The sequence below is a fragment of the Neltuma alba genome, unplaced genomic scaffold, assembly GCF_004799145.2.
Source record: "Neltuma alba isolate B1F8T4 unplaced genomic scaffold, ASM479914v2 tig00002556_pilon, whole genome shotgun sequence".
Lineage (NCBI taxonomy): Eukaryota > Viridiplantae > Streptophyta > Magnoliopsida > Fabales > Fabaceae > Neltuma > Neltuma alba.
This window is the reverse complement of record NW_021632914.1, coordinates 18,777-39,491: the sequence shown is the minus strand read 5'-3', so window position 1 is coordinate 39,491 and position 20,715 is coordinate 18,777. Positions and strand designations below refer to the sequence as shown.

The window sequence follows — 20,715 nt, the reverse complement described above, 5'->3', positions numbered from 1 at the left end:
TTAGTTGAAGCTGAAAAGTAAGATTCAGAAACCTCCTGTTGAAGACTTCACATCAATGTACACACAACCAAATTTCCGGAGCAAAGGAAGGAAAGGGAAGAACAAGAACTAGCACATCAGACACATTTCCCAGAAAAGGAGGGGTTTTATCCTCGGATCTCATGACTTGCGAAACAAAACTCACAAATGTGGGGATGAAAACCAGCAGCTGCAAACAGGAGTTATTGATCCTGTTCTCTGAAATTTTGTTAACATTATAAATTTATTTGGTTAGTTATGGCCTTCTAACATTATAAGTTTGTTTGCTAAGATGTTTTTGGTGCTTGATTACAATTTAAAGTATTTGCATTTAAGAAATTAAATTGAAAATATTTCATTGACAAATAACCAGATTAAAAACTTTATAAAGAAATTCATTCAACAAATTTTATGTTTAAGAAAAAAAGAAAATTCATTTTATTACTTTTTCCTATTCACAGTTGACGGATGTGATTTTCGTATTAGATATATGAAATGATGGTTGTAGAGCCACGAACACTTGAAAAATCTAGAAGTTGAATTTTTGAGATGGTAGTTATCCTTACTTAAGTAATTAAAGTTATTGCTTCTTAAAGTGAAATCATTATTAATTTACCAATTTTTAGAAAGCTAGGAGCTGCATTTTAAGAAAACAGTTATATATATACATGTATATTTTTGGCCAGGATATACATATATCCTAAAACTTTGTATTTATCTCGTAATAATTTGCCCTGTATTTGTATTAAGAAGTATCGGTAATCCAATCGATCCAATAGTTATATAATTTTTTGTGATGGCAGAAAAAATTTTTTATGATTTTTTGTGATCGAAAGGTGACGACCCTTGCCCTGAAATTTTCCAATCTCAATGTCAGTGACGGCGGCGGTTAGCTATTGAAGCTTTCGCAGTCCGCAATAAAATTATTAATTTTTCTTAACTTCAAGATAATTATTTTTTGACCAGCCTAAACTTCAAGATAATTAGATCATTCAAAACAATAATTTTTAAATAATTTTTAGAAATTTCATAAAAATCAAGCCAAGAATTATCTTGACATTCCCATATTGTTTTTATATCTCTTTAATTTATATTAATGCTTTGCGGAACTTGACAAAAGATCAGGGGAGTTACTAACCATGATTACTGGCAAAAAAAACAATTTTTTACTAACTATATGGCTGATATGATATGGCCATGCGAACCAATTAAAGAGGTGCTGACTCAAAGGAGCAGCTAAAAACCACTACCACCCCTATCTGATGGTTCCAGAGACACTGGGAGTGAGAAAGGCAGAAAGCCCCCTCCGACTGTGAAGCCTTTGCTGCAATTCTAGCGATCATATATTTGCTTTACTTCGTTATCTTTTTCAGACTGTACTCCGTATCGGCTGACATGTTTGCCTCAACGATCCTAACACCGTCTAAACTGAAACCTTTGCATTTCGTGTTACTCCCCCCAAACAACAACATTGAAATCTTCCCATCTGGAAGCAGAATATGCCGGCGAAGCAGAGTGTCAGTTTATTATAAATTAGCCCATCAAAGTTGCAGTCTTTACCCGAAATCGAACACTAGACCTATAGTGGCCACGAGGGTCAGTAATGGCGATGATGGCGCGTTTGATGCTGCTTCACAACAGTCTTCCCCTCCTCCTTCTGTACGTTATCAAGTACTCTTTCTCCGTTATGGGTTCTTGTTTCAATCGGTGACCATTTTGAAGGCGTTTATGGAATGCATATGTTTCGGTAGTCGTAACATGCTAGGGAAACGGGAGCCTTATTTGTATTATCTGTAACACTGTACAGTTTATTCTTTTTGAGTCATAATGCATGTGTACAAAGCTAGACAATTCCGAATCGAACGTACTTAATGCTTTGCTGCTGGAAAAAATGCCATGATTCACGAGTGCATTATTGGCTTTTCTCCACCTATGGTAGTAAGGGGTTGGGTGTTACTTACTGTCTCATGCGTATTGTAACATAAATTTCTGAGTTGTTTGTGGGGCCAAAGGTTCTCCTCTCCACCCTTGTGCTGGCATACAGTAAAAGCACAAGTGATGTGGCTTTTAATTCCGGATATTGTGATGTTTATCGCTGGGATTGGTTCTCTCAATTATATTTTAGATGCTGCTATTTGAGCATTTAGTTGTGGCAATTCCGGTCACGATTAAATTTGTTAAATGCCTGTCTAGTGCATGCACTGAGCTAGAGCATGGGATACTATGTGATTTGTATATCTTCGTACTCTATGATGTATGTAGCGTTTATATTCTTTTGGGATTCGGCTGGCTATGGTCGTTTGAGTTAGAGCACAGTCCATTTCATACGGCTATATATATTTCTTTGTTTTCAGGACACTGAAGAAGTGAAGAGTACCTCTTCTGGTCTCGGTGATGGTTATGTGGCCTTATTTGTTCGAATGTTAGGCTTAGATCATGATCCTCTTGATAGAGAACAGGCTATAATTGCTTTGTGGAAATATTCACTTGGCGGAAAGCAGTGTGTTGATACTTTAATGCGGTTTCCTGGCTGCGTTAATCTTACTGTGAACCTCCTCAGATCAAATTCTAGTTCAGCATGTGAAGCAGCTGCAGGCCTCCTGCGATCTCTATCTTCAGTCAATCTATACAGGAATTTGGTAGCAGAGAGTGGAGCAATAGAAGAGATAAATAGACTGCTGAGGCAGTCTTCCTTGGCTCCTGAGGTATAGGAATAGGTATATTGCCGCTTGGATTTATCCATATTTCTTGCTGTAGAATATTGAGGAATATGTGGACGTCATTTCCATAGGTAAAGGAGCAGAGTATGAGTACATTGTGGAATTTATCTGTGGATGAGAAGCTCCGCATTAAACTTACAAAGAGTGATATCCTGCCATTGATTATTAAGTACCTTGAAGAGGAGGATGTAAAAGTGAAGGAAGCTGCAGGAGGCATATTGGCAAATTTAGCTTTGAGTCATGTTAACCACAGCATTTTGGTTGAAGCAGGTGTTATACCAAAATTGGTGAGACTTCCTTTGAGTTTACATCGTAGTTAAAAGATGGTTATTTCCATAATAAAATGTTTGCATGACATGCTGGTTTTACATGCATACTGATCGTAGGCATGTAAATCCAGCCAGCATAAATTCACTAAAACCCTTAGGAATATTGGAGGGAGGGGGTGAATGAAAGAATGGTAAGAAGAATTTCATATTTTCTGTGGGACTTAATTCTTGATGCTTACAGAATTCCAGATCAATTTTTCCTGCAGGCAAAGTTCCTGACTTCTGATTCTGAAGGATCCAAAGTCATTAAAAAGGAAGCAAAAAATGCATTGCTGGAATTTGTCAAGGATGAATATTATAAAATTCTTGTTGTTGAGGAAGGTCTGGTTCCTGTGCCACTGATTGGTGCTGAGGCATACAAGTCGTTCTCCCCTGGTCTGCATTCATGGCCCAAATTACCAGATGGTACAGAGATTGAACGGGCTTCTCTAAAACCTTCCAGGTATGGCGCATCAGAATTACTTCTTGGGCTTAATATTGATGATAAGAGAGCTAACATAGAGGAAGCAAAAATGAATGCGATTGTGGGACGGACACAACAACAATTTCTTGCCCGTATTGGGGCTATAGAATGGGAAGGAAAAAGCACATCTGATTCCGAAAGCTCTGATAGACAACAACTTACACTTTTACCTTGGATGGATGGTGTTGCTCGCTTGGTACTTATGTTAGAACTGGAAGATAAGTCTCCCATAAAAAGGGCTGCAGAGTCAATAGCTGATGTATCCATCAATGAACATATGCGCATTGCATTCAAGGAGGCTGGAGCTGTTAGGCACTTAGTTCGGCTTTTGAATTGTGATGATGATGCTGTCAGATTGGCTGTAACTCAAGCTTTGGAGAGGTTGTCCGCCAGGTAATTGAAATCCATCAATCTTTTTGAAAGAAAAATGAAGTGAAAGGATCGACTTCAAATGAAAGTATTCTAAATATAAACATAAAAATCATTATGAATGTTAATTTTTTATTATTTAGTTGTACTTGGAATGCAAGGTTTAAGGATCACATTTGTGAAATCTTACTAGTTTAGTCAGAGAATGGTAGAAGTGAATAGTTTGTTTTTATTTGTTTCTTGCTGGTTGGATCTTGGGGCGTAGGGCCTCAATTGAAGTATTTATCTCCGCTTGTAGACTGTAATTTCTTCTTAATATTGAATGCAAAGACCTACTTCTAATGATGATTGCCACCAGCACGGGTGCACTAGATGGTGTGAATTTTGATGCACATGTAAATATGCAGATCAAATTATATGGGCGCCAAATTACTGTTTATGATATACATAATTGTTGATGTCACTTAATCATTTTTATTCATTAACACCAACAATTTACATTTAATTTACATGCTTGACTGATGACATATATTCCTTATATAATGCAAATAATTCGAAGTTTTGTTTTTGCAGCAATGGAGTCTGCCAGAAAATTGAATCTGAGGGAGCGTTAGGTCCTTTAATTAATATTCTAAAATGCTCAGAGGTTTCTGAAAGTATTGCAGAAAAGGTATTGTTATTTCCTGTCAAACAAATTATTTATGTTTGATAAATTAAATTTACCAGGATTGTGATGACGCTGTGGTTTTTTTCTACAGTCTTTGAATACAATTGCTCGCATACTAGACCCCAGTAAAGAGATGAAACTGAAGGTTTGTATCTCTGATCTTGCAGCAAATGTGGAGAACCTTTTTCCGTAATGACAATCAAGCACGGTTATTCTTTTCAGTTTTATGATGGACCAGTGAATGGATCTGAGAAGGCCTTAAGGGAAGTTAGAAATGATGCTGTTTCAGCTAGCTTTGGTACCACTGAATATCCGACATCAAAGACCACTGCCAGGTTAACTTCCCCCTGCTTCCCTCTTTCGATTTATAGTTTATTTCCTTCAATATTTGTCGCTACCTTTTAATTTTTGGAATTCCTACTGTTGCTTATGTTAAGTTCCGTCCAGTTACAGTCTATTGTAATGATTGACCTTCTCTTCATATGTTCTACATAAATAAAAATAGGGAGATTAATATGCATTGTTGTGTTTACTTATGATTGATGTGGGACCAGTAGGGAGAAAGGCTAGTTTTGTCTTGTGGGTGATGTATACTTCCGAAGGTCTTTAGCCTAAGAGAGGACTTGGATTTCTTGATGTTCCGATCTATAAGTTCCGAGATTGACTCTTTTGTCATATTAATACAAATAGTTAACTACACTAGCTTCCCAAGGTAGTTTTTTGTAACAAGAGTGGTGATTAGCTAACTGCTGATTCCACGTAACAATAACTCTCTTGTTTTCAAACATTATAGCCAGCTCCCCTCCAATTTATTTTCTATTAACGAAGTTCAATTTCAGCACTTTTTTCCGAAGATAAAATTATTACTTTATGGTATTGTTGTATTAAGAATAAAATCACAGTTTTATGTACCTCAAGAAGGCTAGCGTAATTTATTCCAATATGATTTTTTTCGTCATTACTGATATGATTGATTAAAGAATTGATAATAAGTGCGGTGAACAGTGATCCTTAAAGTTCACTTGCATTTGATAACTATTTCAGGAATGATGTACTGGATTCTGCTTTTGTAGCTCGCCTTGTTGAGATTCTGAAGTCCTCTTCTCCCACTTTACAAGGAAAAGCTGCATCAGTTCTCGAGTTTGTTGCATTGACGGACCCAGCTTTGGTCTCCATTACATCTGTAGATATTGAAACTGCTCTCAATGCTGTCTTTGAGCAAAAAATTTTGAGAATTTCAGGTCTTAAATTTCTTCTTTGTGAAGATTCATTCTAGAAAATTATATACATGTTATTTAGTGCTTGGTCTCTATGTATAATATAGTTAATAAATTGTCCGGTGACCAATGCTACCTATGCCTCCGCGATTGCATTGACATCTTAAATTGCTTTTTACCTTCATGATTAACATTTTCATTTAAAATCTGCAATCTTGTTTATCTGCCTTCCTTGCTTGGTTCTAGTTTAACTGTGAATCACCAATCGGGAACTCATTTGTATCTAGAGATTTGACTTCCACAAGCTGCAGGTGGAGAACCTGATGTAGAAGATCAGGTTTCAGAAGCATACCCGATTGAAGTCGAAGAAGCTGGCCTTGCCATATCTGCAGCATCCCGCTTAATGACGAGACTACTCGACTGTCAGCATTTTCGCGACAACGTAAATTCTTTCCATTTCATTGGCTTGCTTCGAAAAATCCTCAAGTCCTGTATTCCTCTCCACAGCAAAGACTGGGTGGCTGCTTGCCTAGTTAAACTCAGCTCTCTCTCCAGTGACAACCCAAGTATTGATCCAATCAATGTGGAAGTTACACTTTATGAGACAATCCCAAGACTGGTAGAACAGATAAAAACTTCGTTCTCTCTGGAAGCACAGGAAGCTGCTGTTGTAGAACTGAACAGAATAATATCTGAAGAAGTAGTGCATTCTGCTAGAGCTATTGTGTCTGAGGGGGCCATAGACCCATTGGTGATGCTGATAGGAGGAGGAACTGAAAGGGCCGTTGAAGCAGGATTGGCTATATTGTATAATCTGAGCATGGACCCTGAGAACCATTCATTGATTTTGGCTGCTGGAGCAGTCCCTGTATTGAGAAGGATTGTGCTCTCACAGAGGCCACAATGGGAAAAGGCTCTTCATTTACTAAGAAATTTGCCCACTTGATGATGGGTTTCAAGCATAGAAGTCTTCAAATGATTTTCTTGTAATGGATCATTATTTCCAATTTTGTAAAATAAAACCTGTATTCCCTCTTACAGGATTTTTCTTAAAATTTTAAATATACAGTTAGTAATGATTGTGCATATATAAAAGTTATAAAAGAGACTTGCAAGGCTGTGCGATTTGACGTTAAAAGAAAAAAAATCATGCCTATCAACTGAAGAAGTGATTTGTTTAAACTTTAAATTAAGACCTTTGTGCAGAGAAATTTATATTTAAAACAGATTTTTTTTGAAAAAATAGTAATTTTACCACGTTATTTTTTAACAATAAATTGTCATGATTGTTAAATTTTAATATTTATGTGAACTTGCCTGCACTTCTAAAATTTATTTGGTCAGAAAATGGTGATCCGATTTAAAAAAAAAAAAATGACAAAAGCATCTTTGAAGATATTTTATAGATCTTTATCTTATCTGTGTTCAACGTTGCATGTGGCGCTTAGTCGTATGATATCGTAAAGAACAGGGAATTTCATAGTAGAAGACGACCCGCCATGTTTTGCTTATCTAACTTTTCCTCCATAACTAAAACTGTTGCTCAAGCCAACCTTCCCGAAAGCGATTCATCTTCCCCGCCCGCACGAAGCAATGATCCCAAAGCTCCACTTCTCTCCGCAAAAACCATTCCTTTACCAAGAAAGAGACGCAGACCTTCTCCCCCACGGCCCACTGTAGTCCAAATCGAACGAATTGTCGGTGCCGGAAGCTTCCGCGACGGCCAGCCAGCGTGCGTACTTCTTCCCTTCATTTCTAGGCAGAGCAGGACTGTTTGTTTGCAGAATAATATAACGTGTTATTTTCACGTGGTTTAATTCATTATTGTTATAAATGCATATACATTTGCGCGCGAGCGCGCAATTCTGGGTTTTTCATTTTAATGAACAGGGATCCGGACGTGAGGAAGTCCATATTTGACTTGTTCTTGGGCAAGAGATTTGAGGGACCGGTGGAGAAGAAGCTGCGGGAGACTGGAGAGTGGCTAGTTAACAATACCGAGCAAGATTTCCGTTCATCTGGTAACAATTCCTTTTTAGGCTGTGATTTTTGTTTTAGTTTAGGTGATAACTTTGAGATTTTATGTTTTTGGGTCCCGGCGAGCGAGGAGTTCCCAAAAAAAAAAAAAAAAAAAAAAAAGGTTTCATACTTTTACTTGTAGGACCAAACTCTGTTGCTCGTTGAACTCAAGAGGTAGCTAAGCTTGAGATTGAAATGCTTAGGCCGAGCCAGAAATATGAAGTAAACAGACAGCTATAATTTCTTTAGACCAGTAAATTTGGTAAATATTGCGATTTTACTGGAAAAGAAGGCTTTGAATTTGACTAGGCAGGGATTGCTGAGAATATCAATCCCAACTTGTCCTTATTGAATTGCTGGGAATGACTTCCGTTAACTTGTGGCACTATAGTGTCAATAAGATTTAAGTCTGCAACAAGGAAAAAGTGTGTATAACTGTCTTAGCTTCTTTGCTTCATGTATGCATGTAGGTAGGTAAGCCAATTGGGCAGATCAATGTATAGTTGTGGATTTGCAGGGAAGATTCAAAATCCAAACTTAATATTGGAATTATACCTAAGTCTAATATGAGGTTAGATTGTATGTAGCTCTTGGTAAGTGCATTGTGTCTGATTGTTTGTGGCTGGATTTGGAACTTGATTGCAGGAAAAAGGATTCTGTTTTTTGTGTTGCAATGGATACTACCTATTTGGGCTATGTCACTCCTGATAGCTTCTGGGGCGATCAAGTTACCATTCAACTCTCCTTTTCTTGATGACTTGATCATGTAATCATATAGTACTCTCACCAAAGTGCAATTACTCCATATTTAGAGTAAACAATCAGGATTCAAGACTCTATTGAGCCACTGTGCTGTCACTATGCAGCAGGATATAAAAAGAAATATGAGATGAGTGAATCCCACTTATTTTTCACCTGGTAAGTGGGATTAACCTCTCTTAATGTCTCTTTTTGTTTCCTGTTTCCTGGTGTAATGCTTGGATAGGATCTAAATCCGAACATTCAACATGTATCACTTGTTGTACATATACCCTGCGGATCTCTTCTCTTAAGAAATGTTTTGTCTTCAACTGGTTTGTGTCGGAATATAATGGAGAAAAATTGTACATTAAGGTCAAGGATGCACGCTTTAGTTCCATGCAAATCTGTTCAGCTTACAGAGATGAATAGATGGATTTACCTTTCCTTAACCACTCGATATTTTATTCCTACAAATAGTTTGGCTAAATTTGTGAGGTGAGCAAGTATTCAAAAGGTGATGAAAGTAATGTTTTGTACGATGTCTTGTATTGATGTTTGGGTGAAAGGTTCTTGAGTATGTTACTCAAGTTGGAGCACATTTCACTTCAGAGGATTGCAGACTTCCGGGGGAAGTTGTTCTTGTCTCGCGCCAATTAAGGTTCACTTTAACTTTTATCAACATAATCAAGGTAATTACAAAATATACAGTGTATTTGCTTTTAATTATATGCTTAGTTAATATGCCTTCCCCCCTCAGTGAAAAGCGGGAATATGTTTTAATGTCGGAGCGGTCTTTTTAAACTACAGCGCTAACAGAAACGATCTGGTTGCATGAAATTTTAAGGGGGATCAAATTTTTGTAAATAAAAATGTTACTTGCCCCAAAACTAATGATGTGTTTAATAAATAATGGTGTTTTTTTTTTAAAAAAAAGTAGTATTTGATTTTACTTAGCAGTAAATGTTAGCCGCCTTAAAGGCAATATCCTTGAAAGCAATGCCGAGAAAGAAACATTGTTTAATTTATGGGGCATATATCAAATTTTTCTGGGGCACCTGATAAAGGGTGTCAACGCGAAACAAAATTTATGTTGCGTCTATTAGGCCGTGTTTGGATTAGCAGTGACAGAATTAATTTTTTTTTAATCTAACTTTTACAAAAGTCAAATAATGTAATATGATTTATGTTTGGATTGAATTTGTAAGAAAATCAGTTTGAGAAGTTAAAACTTGTTTGGATGATTAATAAAAAAGTAAGTTTAGATATAAAATGACTTAAAAAGACATGAATTTTTTTAAATAATGCATATCTAATATTATAAGCATATAATGTGACCCTTTTAAAAGAAATATTAAAAATGAAATTATTAAAAATAAAGAAATTTAATTTATTATTAGAAAGAAATTAAAAAAATACTAAATATTTAATTAAATATATTTAATGGATAGATATATATAAATTAGAAATCATATATATATAATTTCTGTTCTTCTTGTTTTTTTTCCCCAGCCACAATAAGAGAAATAAACGCATGCAGAAAGCCAAATTGGATATTTGAGGGATAAGTGAGAAGCATTAATACTGACCTACAGGAAAAAGTGAAATGAGTGAGCCTCCCCTTAAAAGGCCGTTTACCCTTAAAACTATATTACGAGGGTGTTTGGATAGAAATCAAATCATAGTTTTAAAAGTGTTTTTACAGATTATGAAGTAAATATGTGGAGGAGGTTATCTCGTTTTGCGGAAAAGTGTTTCTGAAACCAATGCAAACACCCCCTACATATATTTGAAGTGAAAATATGCAGCTCTGGCTTGGATGATACTCCCTCCGTTCCTTATTATAAGAGACGAATAACCGAATTACGTTGTTCAAAAAAATAGTTAAAATTAGTTAAGAACAATCAATGTGTAAAAAGTATAATTTTTTTTCCAAAAATACCCTCATTAATAAAGAGAGAGAGCATGAGAGAGAATAATGGTAAATTATTAAAGGAAAGAGAAGTGGGAAGGAGAGAAAGTGTGAGTTGGAGACAATAAATATGGGTAAAATAGGAAATCAATACAAAAAAGTAGAGACAACTTTTAAGTGTCTCTTATATATAGGAACATGCCATAAGCATCAAATGTCTCTTATAATAAGAAACGGAGGGAGTAGTAAATGATAATCACTTGCGTACAATTATAAACTTGCTTAAACAGTTAATTGTGTTTTAAATGCTGAGTCAGGCCAACCTCTTCTTTATTAATGAACTATTTTAGTGACTTTCATTGGAATTAAGGATTATAATATGCTACATGCCCAGAAAGGTTAATGCGAGGCATCATCATTAGTCACATGATGACAATAAATGGCACATCCTTCCTCGTCCCACCGTATTTACTGGTATTTATAAGGAAAAAGTAATACACAGACTCACCTCTATTTAATGTCCTCCGTGCTATTAAAAACAAACAATAATTACATCATTATTCACCCAAAAAAAAATTACATCATACAATTTGAAACAAAATTTATACCTAGAAAAAAATAAAAATCTAAATCTGGACAAGTACATAGGTTCGAAAGAGAAAAAAATGAATAGCCGAATTAATATTAAGAAAAATAATAAAAAAACTTGAAAATTACTAAATTCCAAATCAGGTTGAGTAATAATACTTTATTTGGTGTTGATAACACTGAATTTATAAGTAACAATCTTTTTTTTTAAATTCCTTATTTGATGTTTTGTCATTTTTTCAGCTTCTTTTTCATATCTAATTATGTTGTAAGTAATTTTGAGTTTTTTTATCATTTTTTTAATATTATTATATTTAATTATGTTTTATTTATTTTTTGATCAATTTTAAAGTAAATATGATACCCATAGGTTAAAATTTAATCAGTTAATAAAAATTTCTTAGTACTTAATTACTGGATTAAAATAATGATTAAGCCTTAATGAAATAGCAATGATGACTGGATCAACATAAAGAAAACAGAGAAATTTGTTAATTAAAAGGTGAAGGATTGATGATGACGCACAGCGAAGTAGGGGCCGCCAAAAACCCAAGGTGGGCATTCCTTCCCCCGGTGCGAAGAAAATTACGCAAACAAAAATTGAAACGATGTCATGCCATTCTAATTCCATTGTTTCCCTTTGATCAGATTCTTCTATTCTCTCTCCTCCGCTGAATTGCTGCAATATCCATCTCACACACATAGAAATTCAAGAGCTGATTACCACTTGTACCCTGACTCAGGGGCGGTGGAGATAGAGTGAGAGTGATCAGCGGTCAGAATTTAGATATGGGTACGCTTCAGACTTGGAGGAAGGCTTACGGTGCCCTCAAAGATTCCACCAAAGTTGGTCTTGCCCATGTCAACAGCGATTACGCGGTATTGAGATAATTGTTCATATTCTAAATATAGATTGTTCCGATGGACCGATGCCTCATAAAGTTTTGTCGATTTGATGCCTTATTTTCTTCCAAATTTCTTATGTGGGCATGGTTCAATTGGTTCCTATTTTTAGGATTTGGAGGTTGCCATAGTCAAAGCCACGAACCACGTTGAATGCCCTCCTAAGGAGAGACACCTTAGAAGTAAGTCGTCTGTATTTGTCGATCCAAATTGTTCTTCTAGGTTTTAGCTTTTGTATGTAAAGAATGAAAAAATTGCATTTTTATTCGTGTTGTATGCAGAAATTTTATTTGCCACGTCTGCTATTCGACCCCGAGCCGATGTTGCTTACTGCATTCATGCACTGGCCCGTCGACTGGCCAAGACACGAAATTGGACGGTATTGCTATTTGTTGTCAGATTCAATTAATATGATGAGTTTATAGGGCCAGAAATTGCCATTACGAATGTGATTTGAACACGGCATAACTGGTTTATTTGCATTTTATTGAACGCAAGCATTTCTGGTTTGTGTCTACCTCGTCTTATCCTAGAAGTTGATGAGATCCACGTAACTTCTCTTGCTAAGCATTTCAGAATTATTCTTTAGCCAAATTTACCTATGTCTGCTCACATCACATGCTATATGTTGCTTTAAAGTCTGGTTTCGCTCTTGTTTCCAAGTTCAAAACACGTCTAAACTGAATTTTTAGTATGCTCTTTAAACCCATGTTATCTCGTGGCTAATTTCATACTTATGAATCGCCTGAGACATTAATGACTGTTTAGCTTATGAACATAGCAAATGTTGAAAAATTCAAGTCCCAACAATATGGTGTACAAGGAAACGCTATTTTTGTCAGGGAAGGGGATGTTTCAGTTTGCTTTTGTTAATTTGTCACCATCTATTTAGAATTCACTGCTAATTGGACTTGCATTATATTGGTTTCTTTAAAGGAATTACGCCTGGTTCTGAGCAATGTCTTTCAGGAATTAACTGATGTTATTACTCGTGATACCTTAGCTGTTGACTTTTTAGGAGTTAGATAAATCTTCTACTTCATCTTGCCTTGTTAACAGGTGGCACTAAAAACATTGATAGTCATCCATAGGCTATTAAGAGAGGGTGATCCCACTTTCAAAGAAGAATTTCTGAATTTCTCACAAAGAGGGCGCATTCTCCAACTTTCTAATTTTAAGGATGATTCTAGCCCAATTGGTATAATTGATTGCCTTATCCTGCTTATTAATTTCATTTTTTTTCAGAATGTCTTTTTTTGGTTCTAGTTACCAGCTTTTACTAGGTGTTTGTAGACTTCTGATACTGGTTCAATTTCAAAATCAAGTTATATATATTATATAATATTTCTGGCTCTGATTTTATTTTCTTGCAGCTTGGGATTGCTCTGCATGGGTACGCACATATGCATTGTTTTTGGAAGAGAGGCTTGAATGTTTTAGGATTTTGAAGTATGATATCGAAGCTGAACGTCTACCCAAGCCAGCCCAAGGGCAGGATAAGGTACTTAACTTCATGAAACAATGACTATACTTCTTTGCAATAATGAGTCAACCTTGAGTTTGTAGCATCCCCAGTGTTATCATTAAACTCATAATTGACAATGTTGTCTATTATAGCTGTTGTTCTTATTTTCTTACTTCTTTTTATTTCTGATGGACAAACAAACAACAAGCCTTATCCCACTCGGTGGGGTCGGCTACATGAATCACACGACGCCATCGTGCTCTGTCAACAACCCAATCCTTAGATATGTTGTTGATTAGAAGGTCTCGTTCAATGACCTCATTCAGCGTTCTTCTCGGTCTTTCCCTGCCTCTTTTTATGGGACTCCATCTTGTTTGATCCACCCTCCTCACCGGGGCCTCTAAAGGCTTTCTCTGCACATATCCAAACCATCTTAAGCGATTTTCAATCATTTTCTCTTGGATAGGTGCCACACCGACTCTTGTCCTGATCTTTTCATTTCGAATCCTATCTTTTCTTGTATGACCACACATCCATCTCAACATCTCATTTCTGCTACTCCGACTTTGTGCTCTTGTTTTCCCTTTATTGCCCAACATTCACTACCATACATCATAGCTGGTCTTATAGCAGTCCGATAAAATTTTCTTTTAAGTTTCTCAGGTACCTTCTTATCGCAAATAACTCCGGTAGCTTTCCTCCACTTTAACCAGCCAGCTTGTATTCTATGAGAAATGTCTCCATCAATTTCCCCATCCTCCTGTATAATGGATCCTAGGTATTTAAACTTTGATACTTGAGGAATAATTTGCTCTCCCATCCTCACCTCCAAATCCCTATTACCTTGCCTCCCTCCAAAATCACAATGCATATATTCTGTTTTGTTCCTGCTCAAACGGAAACCTTTCGACTCCAAAGTCTTTCTCCATAACTCCAAACTAGTGTTAATCTTTTCTTTTGATTCCGCCATAAGAACTATATCATCCGTGAAGAGCATGGACTTAGGGATTCTTTCTTGAACAGGTTTAGTTAGAACATCCAGAACAATGTTGAACAAGTACGGACTCAGAGAGGATCCCTGATGTAGGCCAATCTTAATAGGAAAGTCCTTTGTCTCCCCCCCAGGCGTCCTTACACTGGTAGTTACCGCCTCATACATATCTTGTATGACTTTGATATACGCAACCCGTACACCTTTCTTTTCCAAAGCCTTCCACAATACTTCTCTTGGCACACGATCATAAGCCTTTTCCAGGTCAATAAAAACCATATGTAAATCTCTTCTTTTACTTCTATATCTCTCCATTAACCCCCTTAGTAAATAGATTGCTTCCGATGTGGATCTCCCTGGCATAAATCCAAATTGGTTTTCCGAAATAGAAGTCTCCAACCTCAATCTATATTCCATCACTTTTTCCCACAACTTCATTGTATGACTCATAAGTTTTATCCCCCTGTAGCTTGCACAGTTTTGAATGTCTCCTTTATTCTTGTAAATAGGAACTAAAATGCTTTTCCTCCACTCATCCGGCATATTTTTAGAGTGTAGAATTTCATTAAAAAGCTTGGTTAGCCATACCTCCCCCTCATCGCCCAAACATTTCCAAACTTCAATAGGGATACCATCAGGCCTGACGGCTTTTCCATTGTCCATTTTCTTGAGAGCCGCCTTAACCTCTCCGATACGTATCCTGCGGTAGAAAGCCAAATTCTGATCATCTTCGTTAATTAGCAAGTCCTGCAAGTCCTGAGTCATATAATTGCTTCCCTCATTAAACAACTTGTAAAAATAAGCCTCCCATCTGTCCTTAATATCACCATTAGTAACTAACACTTTACCATCTTCATCCTTTATACACTTAACTTGATCCAGATCTCTTTTTTTCCTCTCCCTTTGCTTCGCGATCTTGTAAATATTTCTTTCTCCCGTCTTTGTTCCTAACTCCTGATAAAACCCTTCATAAGCTTTAGTACGTGCTTCGCTCACTGCTCTCTTTGTCTCTTTTTTAGCTAACTGATACTTTTCCTGGTTCTCTACACTATTGCACAAGTGTATGGCCTTAAAATAATCTTTTTTCTGTTTGACTTTCTCTTGCACACTCTTATTCCACCACCAAGTTTCCTTATCTCTTTGACCAGGACCTTTGGATTCTCCCAAAATTACTTTAGCTACCAAACGAACCCTTGTAGCTATCTCTTCCCACATCATGTTTGCATTTCCCTGCAACTCCCAATTCCCTTCCTTCAAAAGAGTCCTTTTGAATAACTCTCGCTTCTCTCCTTTTAACTGCCACCACTTAATCTTGGGTTTTGCCACTTGATGGTACTTTTGCCTGGTATTCTTAAAACATACATCAAGGATAAGTACTCTATGTTGGGCACTCACCCCGTCTCCTGGAATCACTTTGCAATTAGTACACAATCTTCTGTCCGGATTCTTAACCAAAAAGAAATCAATATGTGATTTGAGACACCACTTTTGTACGTGATTAAATGCTCCTCTCGCTTCTTAAAACAAGTGTTGACAATCTTAAGATCGTATGCAAGAGAAAAATCGAGAATAGATTGTCCTCCACTGTTAAGCTCCCCAAAACCAAAACCACCATGGGCCCCGCTGAATTGTCCTGCTTCTTTACCAACATGTCCATTAAGGTCCCCACCGATAAAATTTTTTTCTTCGAGTGGTATGCTTTGAACCAAGCCCTCCATATCTTCCCAAAACTTATCTTTAAGGTGTGTCTCTGCTCCAACCTGAGGTGCATAGGCACTAATGATATTGATAGTATCCTTTCCAACAATTACTCTTAACGATATTATTTTGTCCTCAAACCTTTTAACCTCTATCACGTTTTTTTTCCATGTCCCATCAGCGATGATACCAACTCCATTCCTTGTACTCACCTTTCCTGTGTACCAAAGTTTATACTCTCTAAGTTCCTTGGCAGCTTCTCCAGTCCATTTGGTTTCTTGGAGGCATAAGATATTAATCCTTCTGTCCCTCATAACTCCTACTACTTCCATAGATTTCTCATTTAACGTCTCAATATTCCAAGTGCCAAATCCTTTATTTCTGATGGACATTGCAACAAAATTCCCAATGGTTGATTTTATCAATAAACCATTTATTACTGAAATGTGTGCCCTTTTAAAACATATAACTTTCTTCTATTGAACTAATTTTTGTTTTTAAAGAGGTTTCATGTTTAGTTGTTTTTTTATGAGCAGGGTTACAGCAGAACTAGGGATCTGGAAAGTGAAGAACTATTGGATCAGTTGCCTGCTTTGCAGCAGCTTCTCTATCGGCTTATTGGCTGCAAGGTAATGTTGCAAGATGCGTGTAATGTTATTTCTTTTTCTTCTCGCTTTGCCGCTTTGCCTTACATATTCATATAATTATTGTTAACTTTATGCTATTTTGTAGTATTATCATTTCCAAGTAACACAAACTGATTGTGTGCTGCAACTTTACAGCCAGAAGGAGCAGCTGTTAGCAATTATGTGATTCAATATGCTCTGGCTCTGGTATGTCTTTATCTTCTTTGTATAAAGCTATTTGTTAAGAGTTTCAAGTAGATTTGAGAAATTTTTGGGTCGTTGTGATAGATTTCTAACTATGTTGTGTCTTCATCATTTACTGATGTCTCTACTCTCGAATGTTGAGCTGGGAAAATGATTTACATTGGGTACTTTCTATTGTAGGAATTAAGTTTCAATCATATGCTTGAATGTGTTGTTTAGGATAGAGACAGCAGTTATGCTGACAATTTGCATCTGTGTATAAAGGGTGAGGGCCCCTGCTTGGTAGTTTAAATTTGAACAGACGCTCTTTTACAGATTTTGTGGCAATTTTTTTCAATCGTACTTCTGGTTGGTGAGATGTTTAAACCTTTTCATTTTGTCACATCTTTAGTTATTTTTGAAGTTCTATAAGTTAATATTTATTATTTCCTCTTAGATTGCTTGTAACTGCTATTGTAATGGTTTTTATGTGCATATCAGGTACTGAAAGAGAGCTTTAAGATTTATTGTGCCGTTAATGATGGAATCATCAATCTAGTTGATAAGGTAAACTGTTTTGTGGTCATATGTAAAATAATTCTCTAGGTTTAGTATTATATGCATTCATTTTTCTAATGTAACTGTCTCTTTGTGACCTTGTAGTTTTTCGAGATGCCGAGACATGAAGCTATCAAAGCCCTTGATATCTATAGGCGTGCTGGCCAGCAGGTGATTATTACTATTACTATTATGATGATGTTGTTATCAAACATGTTGCACTCTACACTTTTGTACAAAAAAGTGCAATGCTTTTGCACTTTCATTCTCAAAGACGTTGTATTGATTATTTTGAGTTCCTACAGGCAGCAAATTTATCTGATTTCTATGAAGTATGCAAAGGTTTGGAACTTGCTCGGAATTTTCAGTTTCCTGTCCTAAGAGAGGTATGTGATTTTGTTGCAGTGACTTCATTCTCTGATTTCACGATTTCGTTCTCATTTTGTTCCAATCATTGCATTGTTGACCATTTCAGCCTCCTCAATCTTTTCTTACAACCATGGACGAGTACATAAGAGAGGCACCACGAGTGGTGACAGTGCCAACTGAGCCATTGGTTAGTACATTACATGTTATGTTTAGAGAGCATATATGGTTTCTGTTTTTGCTGACGGGATGCCATTAATTATATTTCTCACTGCAATATTGCTTTTAGAATTAAGCTCTACGAAACTAATTCTTTTTTCTTTGTTTACAGCTTCAGTTGACATACAGACCAGAGGAGGAAGTTCCTGCAATTGAAGACACTAAAGTGTCTGTTGAAGAGGAGGAGCCGTCAGTGCCTGCAGATGATGTTGTCTCCAATTCTGAGACTGTTCCTCCTCCACCACTTCCATCTCAAAACAATTTTGACACTGGAGACTTGCTGGTAAGTTTCTTCTTCCAGATTTCAATATCCCAGGCCATTCCTCTAGTTTATTTGTCTTCTTCATATCCTGGTTGCAGGGTTTGAATGACACTGTACCTGATGCATCATCGATAGAGGAAAGAAACGCTCTTGCCCTAGCCATAGTACCCACTGAAAATGGTTAGTTTTTGTTGGCTTTTTCGTTTTTTTCCTGCAAATTCTGCCACGTGGGATGTTAAATAATGTGACTATTTTGTTCATATTAGGCACAACATCTGGTTTTGAATCTAGTGCCACTCAAGCAAAAGATTTTGATCCAACTGGATGGGAGCTTGCTTTGGTAGCCACTCCGAGTAGCAATATTTCTTCAGTCAATGAAAGACAATTGGTGAGTCTTCATATGTCCTTTGTGGGCTTTTAAATATAAATCAACTGAAATTGGCGATATATTAAACTGAATATTACACTGTTGAATGAGTTTGTGTGGGATAAAATCTATAGTTGAAAAAGACCAAATTGGATATTCTCTTTGCTACGGTATCAGGGCTCTATCTTGACATATTTCCAATGTAGTTGTTTTAAGAAATGAATTTGTCGGGGTTACCTCCCATTCCATCATGGGTGGCATGTACAGTAAGTATTACCTTTTCTTACCATTATAATAGCAGCATTAGCAAGTATCCCCCCACCCGCCAAAAAAAAAAAAAAAGATTTGATTGATGCGAAAGAGGAGATTATGTGCGGACTTGTTTATTGTTTGATGATGAGAATAGCACGTCTTCCTTACCTTGGCAGTTTCAACATTGTATTTGTCATTGAATGTCAGGCTGGTGGAATGGACTCTCTCACTCTTAACAGCTTATACGATGAAGCAGCATATAGATCACAGCAGCCAACGTATGGAGCACCGGCTCCAAATCCATTTGAGGTCCAAGATCCATTTGCTTTCTCAAGCAGCATCCCTCCTCCTCCTGCTGTCCAAATGGCAGCCATGTCTCAGCAGCAAACGAATCCATTTGGTCCATTCCAACCTTTTCAGCCTCAACCGCAGCAGCAGCAGCAGCATCTGCTGATGAACGCTGCAAATCCTTTTGGGGATGCAGGATATGGGGCGTTTCCTGTGAATCCTGTTTCTCACCCACAAAACAACAACAATCCATTTGGTAACCCGGGCTTGCTATGAGGACACTTTTTGAGGAATGCAGTGTATTTTTAGTCTATGAAGTTGGTTCGGCGCGTTCAGAAGTGAGTAAAATTGGTTTACTTGTTGCTAGATAGATGGTATTTTTGGAACAGACGGCCGGACATGTTTCTCTTGTAAAATGGAGACAACACTGAGAATGTCACAGGCAGTCAGCCATTTTATAATGCTCTGACTGATGGGAATTTTAACTTCCTAGTTCTTTTGATATGTTCTTTTAATATCCTAATATCCTTAAAGTCGTGCATGCTCAAGTATTCATGTTCTGGTAAATTCCTAGACTTGGTCACAGAAAGATAAACGAAAATAATTGAAGACATTGAACATTACTTGGCTCGCTTAATTTTTGTAGACAGTGAAATTTTTATTTATTTCTTTCTTTCTTCTTGTTTTTTTGGGAAAAAACTAGGTTGACTTGCAAATTTTGTTGAGACTAAGTCAACAAGATTGCTTCTGTCACTTGAGTAGAAATGGCAGCATACATGGTAACTGCTGTGTTGGAAAGTTTCATGGTTGACATATATAAACTGAAGCCAGGGAAGCAGAAAAGGGAATTGAGATGGGGCAGCCTGAGTGATGGCATTGTTCATGTGGAAGCAACGTGAGTGGTTGTTGGGAGCATGTGTAGATGTCAGTGTGGTACAATTGAGAACAGATGAGATCATGTTACTACTTTGTGTGATGGATGACAAATATGGATGATCATTGTGTGACATGTCAGAACCGATGTTATCCATTAGGGCTTCTTTGGTAAAGAAGGACTTGTATTTTCAATGAGTGCACATGGCAAAGTAAAAAGGGAAAGTGAGCATTGCCTCAAGTTCAATGATCAAGCAGTTAAGGCCGCCAGGGCATGCCTGCCCTCCTATTCATTTGCTAGTAGGTGACAACACTGCTTTTGGGACAATGGTTACCTCCAATGTCCCCATAGATTAGAGAGAGAGAGAGAGAGAGAGAGAGAGAGAGATTTCAGAGAAAAGGTGTCTACAAAGGGAACAAGAGGGAGAGAGGGGAGTGGGGGGAGAGGGTGAAGGAAGAGTGAGTATTAAAGTCCTTGCCCCACATGTGCCGCCATCACTTGGGTTCCTTGCCATCCTTGCTATTACTAACACTCCAATCACTCTGCGATTAAGGGATTGCCAGATTCTGGTTATTAAATAAATAAATAAATAAAATTTTTAACACATTGACTATGACTTCTAA

General features: G+C 37.0%; 3 protein-coding genes across 3 annotated transcripts; all 3 read left to right on the top strand.

Annotated features, from left to right (window-relative positions):
• Positions 1–1,273: 1,273 nt before the first annotated feature.
• LOC114732376 (uncharacterized) lies at positions 1,274–6,871 on the top strand. Its single transcript, XM_028919663.1, has 9 exons — positions 1,274–1,677; positions 2,373–2,723; positions 2,810–3,025; positions 3,274–3,923; positions 4,473–4,569; positions 4,658–4,711; positions 4,789–4,822; positions 5,604–5,807; positions 6,095–6,871. Exons 1-9 carry the CDS (start codon positions 1,414–1,416, stop codon positions 6,727–6,729), a joined length of 2,505 nt encoding a protein of 834 aa, XP_028775496.1. The 5' UTR covers positions 1,274–1,413; the 3' UTR covers positions 6,730–6,871.
• Positions 6,872–7,220: 349 nt separating this feature from the next.
• LOC114732365 (probable NAD(P)H dehydrogenase subunit CRR3, chloroplastic) lies at positions 7,221–8,995 on the top strand. Its single transcript, XM_028919656.1, has 3 exons — positions 7,221–7,515; positions 7,674–7,804; positions 8,448–8,995. Exons 1-3 carry the CDS (start codon positions 7,283–7,285, stop codon positions 8,570–8,572), a joined length of 489 nt encoding a protein of 162 aa, XP_028775489.1. The 5' UTR covers positions 7,221–7,282; the 3' UTR covers positions 8,573–8,995.
• A 2,583-nt stretch (positions 8,996–11,578) lies between these two features.
• LOC114732355 (putative clathrin assembly protein At2g01600) lies at positions 11,579–19,841 on the top strand. Its single transcript, XM_028919647.1, has 16 exons — positions 11,579–11,594; positions 11,689–11,919; positions 12,056–12,125; positions 12,225–12,322; positions 13,003–13,141; positions 13,317–13,444; positions 16,634–16,726; positions 16,880–16,930; positions 17,408–17,473; positions 17,570–17,635; positions 17,770–17,850; positions 17,940–18,020; positions 18,162–18,332; positions 18,410–18,491; positions 18,578–18,699; positions 19,138–19,841. Exons 2-16 carry the CDS (start codon positions 11,830–11,832, stop codon positions 19,492–19,494), a joined length of 1,695 nt encoding a protein of 564 aa, XP_028775480.1. The 5' UTR covers positions 11,579–11,594; positions 11,689–11,829; the 3' UTR covers positions 19,495–19,841.
• The last annotated feature ends 874 nt before the right edge of the window (positions 19,842–20,715 follow it).